The 9,096-nt window shown below is 42.9% G+C and overlaps 1 protein-coding gene across 1 annotated transcript in view; it reads right to left on the reverse strand.

Moving 5' to 3' along the window:
• LOC106595617 (voltage-dependent calcium channel subunit alpha-2/delta-1) overlaps nt 1-5,183 on the reverse strand; it is a 185,869-nt gene extending 180,686 nt beyond the window's left edge. Inside the window, exon 1 of the mRNA XM_045722235.2 lies at nt 4,756-5,183. Within this exon, the coding sequence (XP_045578191.1) occupies nt 4,756-4,844 (89 nt within the window). The 5' untranslated portion in view covers nt 4,845-5,183. The remainder of the gene's footprint in view (nt 1-4,755) is intronic.
• Nucleotides 5,184-9,096: the final 3,913 nt, after the last annotated feature.

Below are 9,096 nucleotides of genomic sequence, written 5' to 3' on the forward strand. Positions count from 1 at the left end.
AGGCAGAGTGAGATAAAGAACAAGACAGAAGAAAAATCTCTAAAGCCAAGATGTTAATTGTGTCTTACCCCTGTCTTACAACTATTCCGACAATTCAGACAATTATATTCACAAGTCACCAAATAATTCAAGCCTCACACAGGAAGCGGCGCAGGTCCTAATCCAGGCACTTGTCATCTCCCGTCTGGATTACTGCAACTCGCTGTTGGCTGGGCTCCCTGCCTGTGCCATTAAACCCCTACAACTCATCCAGAACGCCGCAGCCCGTCTGGTGTTCAACCTTCCCAAGTTCTCTCACGTCACCCCGCTCCTCCGCTCTCTCCACTGGCTTCCAGTTGAAGCTCGCATCCGCTACAAGACCATGGTGATTGCCTACGGAGCTGTGAAGGGAACGGCACCTCCATACCTTCAGGCTCTGATCAGGCCCTACACCCAAACAAGGGCACTGCGTTCATCCTCCTCTGGCCTGCTGGCCCCCCTACCTCTGAGGAAGCACAGTTCCCGCTCAGCCCAGTCAAAACTGTTCGCTGCTCTGGCACCCCAATGGTGGAACAAGCTCCCTCACGACGCCAGGACAGCGGAGTCAATCACCACCTTCCGGAGACACCTGAAACCCCACCTCTTTAAGGAATACCTAGGATAGGATAAAGTAATCCTTCTAAACCCCCCCCCCTTAAAAGATTTAGATGCACTATTGTAAAGTGGTTGTTCCACTGGATATCATAAGGTGAATGCACCAATTTGTAAGTCGCTCTGGATAAGAGCGTCTGCTAAATGACTTAAATGTAAATGTAAATGTAATTGATTAAAACACACTGTTTTGCAATGAATGTGTACAGTAGCCTCAACATCACGCTGTAGGGTAGCACGATGGTGTAACCAGAGGACAGCTAGCTTCCATCCTCCTCTTGGCACACTGACTTCAATACAAAACCTAGGAGACTCATGGTTCTCACCCCTTCCATAAACTTGCACAGTAATTATGACAACTTCTGGATGATGTCCTCCAACCTATCAGAACGTATGCAGCATGAACTGACATCTTGTCCACCCAATCAAAGGATCAAATAATGAATCTAGTACTGAAAGCATAAGCTACAGCTAGCTAGCACTGCAGTGCATACAATGTGGTGAGTAGTTGACTCAAAGAGAGAGAAAGAGAGAGATTGTAATTTTTTTCACTTTCAGTTTCACTTACTTAGCTAGCAATTGAATACAACGTGGCTGTTTATGCGTGATCAGGGGTGTATTCATTCCACCGATTCTGCTGAAAAATATTTCTTAAATGGAAGCAAATGAAACGGGGATAACATACCTGAATTTGTCCAATAGAAACACTCGTTTGGAACTGTTGGACTAATGATTACACCCTAGATCACCTAGATGCAGGCAAGAGTGTACAAGGCGGGATTGAATGTGTCACTGTCATCTCAACATTTTCTCTCGACCTGTGTGCACCTATATTGTAAACTTTCATTAATAGGCTGGGTTGTAGCAACCTCATGATGGGTATATAGAAAATTTGAGTATCATGTAGTAGCCTAACCCTATCGATGTTACATCGAACTGGGTGATTGGAATATGAATGACAGTCATCCAACATGCTGTAATAGAAATAAGGCCATGCTTATGAAAAAATGTATTGTCCTCCCTCACGTTAAATGGCACTGACCGCCACTGTAGTCAAGTATTATAGCTAGCCGGGTTGCCAGTATGTTTATGCCAAGGTTAATACAGTCCTGTGGTGGGTAGAAGACCAGGTTTAAATCCAGTCGTTCACACTACTTCCTCAACATCTAAGGAATCAATTGAATACTAGATGCCGGTGCGCGTCAGAAACTCGTCATTCGGCCAGCCCAAAAGGCATTTGAAAGAATTTTGGATTTCTCAATCATTGCCAGTTTAAAAGTCATTTTTCATAGGGAACAATGTGTCAGTCAATCAACATTTTTAGTCTTTAAAACTCCACGACTACCATCAACCACTCAGTGTCTATAAAATCTCTCTCTATAACACTCAGTGTCTATAAATCCTCAATGCCTATGGCTGGACTACTCTGCCAGTATGACATCATCCTCTGGTCGGTGCCATTAGTATGAGAGCCAAATGGATCACTAGATCTCCAGGGGAACAGACCAAGAGAACAGAACATAGTTCAGGCAGTGATGTCACCCTCTCTCACAGGATGCTGCTGAGGGGAGGACGGCTCATTATAATGGATGGAATGGAGTGAATGGAACGCTATTAATGCTATTAAATGAATGCCATTGCTATGAGCCTATCCTACCCAATTTAATGTACCACCGGCCACCTGTGCCCTCCATCCATGAGACCTGGGGTGAGGTGATGAGGTGAAACTTTCAGAACGTTGCAGATAGAAATGTAACACATAGAACCAACAGGATTCCAAACCTATACCTACCTGATAGACAAATATAGGTAATCTAATCTACACAATACATTCCTATCTGAACGTTCTGTAACGTTGCACCCTCCTAAACAGACCCCTGAAGTTAGGCAGAACCAGATCGCCCCGGAGCTGAGTGGGGTGTCATTTGATTACTAGCTGCATTTGAAGTGCAGCTAGTGAGAATAGCAGTGTGGGCATTAATAAACTCATAGACGGGTTGGTTTACTGAACCACTGCACCTGCTAGGCATGTAAAAGTGAATGGGCGTGTCTTCTGTTCTGAGTATGGCAACTAGACATTTGATCAGTTCATCTGTCAGCGATCTAATTATATTTATGAAAATTGCATATAGAACTAGCTTTTGACTTTTTTAGTAGTCACTGTTCCACCAGTACTTGCAAGGTATTCGAGGAAAAAGGCATGGGTGGGTAGGGATGTACTGCCTATCTCATATTAGATAGAAATAAAGAAGCCTATCATTCCTAAAATAATCACAATGCCACCTCATGGCATGTCGCCATTGACAATATGATGCCGACAATGGGGCCTTAGAAAGGGTTGGCGTACTGCTTTTTCAGTATAAAAGGAATTGCGTGTGTAGAGCCATACATGCATTCTACAGTGGGCTGAGACTATTTGGTCATTCATTGCTTTGCCTTGTCACTGCACTGAAAGGAAAGATTCAAGTCGTCCAATTCATTGAGTTGGACATAATTTACCTGAAGTTACGTCAGGGGCGTTGCCAGAAGGGTGCTGAAATATGATTTGTGCCCCCCCATCTGTCAATCTGGCTCAGATAGGAGAAAAAAGATGGTGCGTTTATCTGCCTGTTTAGCGATATTACAGAGCTGGCTTAAGGACCATGCGGACGGCTCAGAGCTGGCGGGAAGGCTGGTTGATTGGCTGACAGGCTTTAGGACTATGGAAGATGGCTCAACATGATCTCAGAGCATTTCATAATGCAATTCGTACAATATGTTACGAATTCGCAAAAAGTATGATATTTTACTAATTCAAATGCATTGTTGCTAACATGACTAGGTCGCTAATGCTAACGTTAGCTAGCAGGCTATGGGTTAGTTGTCAGGGTTAGGAGTTAGGTTAAAGGGTTAGGGGAAGGGTTAGTTAACATGTTAAGTAGTTGCAAAGTAGCTAAAAGTAGTTAGTAGTTGCAAATTTGCTCAAATTGTCTGTGATGAGATTTGAACAGACAACCTTTGGATTGCTAGACGTTCGCGTTATGTTTTTGCGATAAGTAACCTTCTGTTTTATGTAACCATACCAAATGTAACATATCATACTAATTTGAGTGTTCTGGATTTACATGTTCTATGTTACATCTAGTCTATGAGACCAGGCTGGATGGCTAAGTGGCTAGGTAACTGCTGTTTGACTTGACAGGTGCTGAGCTAGTGTGTAGTTGCTAGTGTGTAGCAGCTAATTTCTGTAGGCAATGGCATGTATTTGTTCTAGAATGTTATGCACTTCCCTTATCACCTTAGGTGAATGAAGCTACAGCAGCCAAGTTGATAATGGCTGAAGTCATTTTTGCCTGTTTTTGTTGTTCTTCAAATATAATTTTAGAGCATTTAAATTGTGTAAATGAGGGAAATCAGCTTCCACTTTCAAAAAATTCCTTGGAAGGGGAAAAATATTTATTGGAGGGGGAGTCACCACTGAACATCTATGAGTATCTAACTTGAATATGGATCACTTCAAATGTATTTATTTAATAAATTAGGGCAGATACAAATGAACAGTTGAAACAGTTATTCAATACAATGCATCATAGTTTAAAGCAATTTTCAAAGCTATTTGTGATACGATTTGCTGATTTCCCATGGCCACCCTGGACTGGTTCTTGCCCCCCCCGCATTTTTTTTAATCACCCCTGAGGTAGCCTATGTAATGACAATAGCCTATTTATTATGACTGATTGATCCGCCACTAAATCAGAGTGTAAAGTGTGTTTAATCAAACGAAGTCGGCTATTAACTATAGGCTAATTTCAGCAAGATCCAGAAGCACAATTCAAACATTGTCACAGTTTTCGAAGACGTTATGCATTTCCATTGAAACACATGACCATAACCCGATGGGTAACCGTTTGCAATGCAATGCAAGTTTTTTTTAAATGTTGTAGGCTATTATTGGGCTATTTGTAATAACAACAACATAGTTAAATAAGCCTATTATAATGATATACTTCTAATATTATAACAATATAAATAACAACTAGCCTACATCATAATAGCCATAAATAGTTTGTATTTTGCTTTAGGTTTAGTATTGGGAAAGCAAACAGGCTGTCATTGGAGGACAGCCTGTGTGGTAAGGCTACTTACAGAAGTTGCGATGGGAACTGCACGGTTGACACACTATTTAACGAAGCCAGAAGTAAAAGTAGAGCGGTGAAGGAGCTGTAGGTATCCATGATTGAACGGAGTTCCCAACACACGATAATAAAAACCGACTCAAGTCAGGGAAAGAGATGCGTGAAGCAGTCCAAATCCTGGAACCGTGTGCGTCTTCTTGTGCGTTCCGCGGACCTGTCACACAGCCATCTGGGGACAGTTCGAAAACAAATCTCAGCTGGTTCGTCTCCCCCTGATGAGTTTGTGTTTGTATGTCTTTTTCAGAGAGTGTGTGTCAGATCTCCGGCCGTAATCTTACAAGACGCGACCAGTGTGTTTTTAGGAGAAGAGTGGAGAGGGAGGACGCCCCGCTCGCCAGCACGGAACAGTGTGTGTAGGCAATGTGTGCGAGAGAGCCCTCCCGAGCGGATCGGTTTCCAAGCCCCCCACTCCACTCCACCCCCACCCCTTCCTGAGAACGATCATCATCACGCGTTGCTCTCCATACAAGGCACTCACTCCTCGCTGGGGCTGGGCAACGAACGGCCACCGCCTAGCGAGCACGCAACACCAGCCAGTCAGAATCAAACTCACTGGCAGACAAAAACTGTTTCCCTTTTTTTTATACATTATATCACATATGTATGATATTGAAGATATTGCTATCGGGATAAAGGAAATTGTGTTCTAAAATTGTAAGGAAACTGTGTTCTAAAATTGTGACTTCATGGCCTATATCAAATATCAGTTAACTAAGTATATGACTTTAAAATGACTATTTACTACGTTCCATCTGACTGCGCAATCCATCAGCCCAGCCAAACAATTTATCAACTAATGCCTATTTACTATGTTCCATCTGACTGTGCAATCCATCAGCCCAGCCAAGCAATTTATCAGCTTGATCTCCACTATAAAAAGCATCTAGACATTATCTCACGTAATCCTTACTGTCCGTCTCTCCGACATTTGCAAAATTGTTTCAATATTCAAATGCTATCTCCAACTGTCCCATAGTAATGAACATGTCAGGAGTTGGGACGAGGCAGGCAGCGTTTCTCAGCCAGTTGAAATCATGTATCAGCTGCCCCTGAGACAACAATTTTGGACCCCCTTGTGGCCCCCCTAAATGTGGAGTATGAAATCATTTTTACATAACTGATTTTTGCTATCTTTATTAGACAGTGGCAACGATGATGATTATGAACATGGTCTTTTGCCTGCTAATGCCTGCAATGCAGTGAAGAAAACGATATGACAACAATAACGTCTAATGTAACTGGCCCCTCTAACAGTACAACTGGCCCCAGCTTGGCCCCCCCAGTTGAAATGGTCTAGAACCGCCACTGCTTGGGTAGCAACCCTAGATTTGTGTCGGGACTATATCTTGTGGAAAGATGAAATAGTATGAACAAATGAATCAAAATAACATTTTTAATGAAAATATGTCAATAATTATTTGTGACTCGTTTCAAGAAAATAAGGGGTATTTTACGAGTCACTACTTCACAGGAGAGCCATTTGAACGTAAACTTTAGCTTTTTATCAAAATGCGTTTTTTTTACAGAAATGTCCTCTGGAACATGTGAACTTTCGTGTTCCTTAATAAAAAACTTGTATGGAATCTGTAAATAAGAATATACAATTAAATTAAATTATGAGCCTAGTTGGTTTAGCCACGGAATATAACATGAGCTGGTCAGTATGTGTAGATAATCCTTTCTAACGCAGCTATTTTGAAAAATATCACATAGTGAAATGCATAAGTGTTGCTCTCCACCTTGTGGAGGACCTGAGTTTTGAAACCAGTGGAATTAGAGTATGATAGCTAAGGAGATGGAGAATATTCTGGTGTTTGATTGCAAATATGCAGAGATAGTTGAAAGAGAACACACAGAAGGCTGGGGTATAAAACACTTGTCTCAGGATTACATCTTCAAACTAAGGGCAACCATGGCATCCATGATAGAGCGGGAGAACTCTTAAAGGGAGTGCTCCTAATCTCAGTTTGTTACCTGTATAAAAGACACCTGTCCACAGAAGCAATCAATCAATCAGATTCCAAACTCTCCACCATGGCCAAGACCAAAGAGCTCTCCAAGAATGTCAGGGACAAGATTGTAGACCTACACAAGGCTGGAATGGGCTACAAGACCATCGCCAAGCAGCTTGGTGAGAAGGTGGCAACAGTTGGTGCGATTATTCGCAAATGGAAGAAACACAAAAGAACTGTCAATCTCCCTCGGCCTGGGGCTCCATGCAAGATCTCACCTCGTGGAGTTGCAATGATCATGAGAACGGTGAGGAATCAGCCCAGAACTACACGGGAGGATCTTGTCAATGATCTCAAGGCAGCTGGGACCATAGTCACCAAGAAAACAATTGGTATCACACTACACCGTGAAGGACTGAAATCCTGCAGCGCCCGCAAGGTCCCCCTGCTCAAGAAAGCACATATACATGCCCGTCTGAAGTTTGCCAATGAACATCTGAATGATTCAGAGGACAACTGGGTGAAAGTGTTGTGGTCAGATGAGACCTAAATGGAGCTCTTTGGCATCAACTCAACTCGCCGTGTTTGGAGGAGGAGGAATGCTGCCTATGGCCCCAAGAACACCATCCCCACCATCAAACATGGAGGTGGAAACATTATGCTTTGGGGGTGTTTTTCTGCTAAGGGGACAGGACAACTTCACCGCAACAAAGGGACGATGGACGGGGCCATGTACCATCAAATCTTGGGTGAGAACCTCCTTCCCTCAGCCAGGGAATTGAAAATGGGTCGTGGATGGGTATTCCAGCATGACAATGACCCAAAACACACGGCCAAGGCAACAAATGAGTGGCTCAAGAAGAAGCACATTAAGGTCCTGGAGTGGCCTTGCCAGTCTCCAGACCTTAATCCCATAGAAAATCTGTGGAGGGAGCTGAAGGTTCGAGTTGCCAAACGTCAGCCTCAAAACCTTAATGACTTGGAGAAGATCTGGAAAGAGGAGTGGGACAAAATCCCTCCTGAGATGTGTGCAAACCTGGTGGCCAACTACAAGAAACGTCTGACCTCTGTGATTGCCAACAAGGGTTTTGCCACCAAGTACTAAGTCATGTTTTGCAGAGGGGTCAAATACTTATTTCCCTCATTAAAATGCAAATCATTTTATAACATTTTCGACATGCGTTTTTTCTGGATTTTTTGTTGTTGTTATTCTGTCTCTCACTGTTCAAATAAACCTACCATTAAAATTATAGGCAAATGTACAAAATCAGCAGGGGATCAAATACCTTTTTCCCTCACTGTATGATCTGTGTAGTAATATTATTTGTATCTCAGAGACATTTGCATTGTTAGTTATAGCCTAATGTTAGCTTGCTATAATTAAACCTGGTTGGTTAGCTACCTGCAGATTCATGCAGGGTAGTAATGTTATGAGTTGGAATTTTGGTTCATTGTTTAGCTAGCTAGCTAGCTACATGTCTAATCAAAAGACTCCACTATGCAAGTAACCATTTCAATAGAATGTTCATGATGTCACTGCAACAACGGTCGATAGACGTAGGAGGTAAATTCGCTATGGCTATCTACTCCGATTTCAGAGCACTCTCATCTGTGTGCCAGAGTGCAGAATAACTGACAAATTTACGAACGCTCAACACCCGTTGAATATTTCCGGTGTCAGTAGACGTTGGCAAAAGAACGTAACTCAGCTGTTGCTAGCAGCACAGTTGCAGTCACCAACGCTCTGGATAACATGAAAACAGCATAACCAGCCCTGCTAGGTTGAGTAAAATGGTCAGCGTGAGCTGTTTCTCATTTGGAGTCAACATGGGCCAGCATCCCTGTGGAACGCTTTCGACACCTTGTACCGTCCATGCCCTGATGAATTAAGGCAGTTCTGAGGGCAAAAGAGGAGCAACTCAATATTAGGAAGGTTTATGACTAGAGTTTACGAGCCTGTGTGAGTGATATAAACCCAGATGGCTAGTTAATCTATGAATAGCTCATAATTCAAGGCGCATTATCATGATTATTACCCATCATAGCGATCATTCCTGTGCCATCTGTAGGCCTAGATGTGCAATGTTTGCCATACACGGCTGTGGCGGGGAGAGTGGAGCGATCCGAGCGTTTATACCAATCAGAGATATATTACTGTGCAAATAAGTGGCGTGCTCCTCAGCTCTGCAAATATCAGGTTTCACCGGCAGCCATGTTAAATATTAGGGCAAAGAGACCTCTTCCCAGGGTCCTGGTTACATGAGAGTGTTTACCATGCACCACCACCAGACTGTACTGGACATACAGTGACTTTGGAAAGTATTCAGACCCCTTGACTT

This window comes from Salmo salar, chromosome 07 (assembly GCF_965601325.2).
Source record: "Salmo salar chromosome 07, fSalSal1, whole genome shotgun sequence".
NCBI classification, from domain to species: domain Eukaryota; kingdom Metazoa; phylum Chordata; class Actinopteri; order Salmoniformes; family Salmonidae; genus Salmo; species Salmo salar.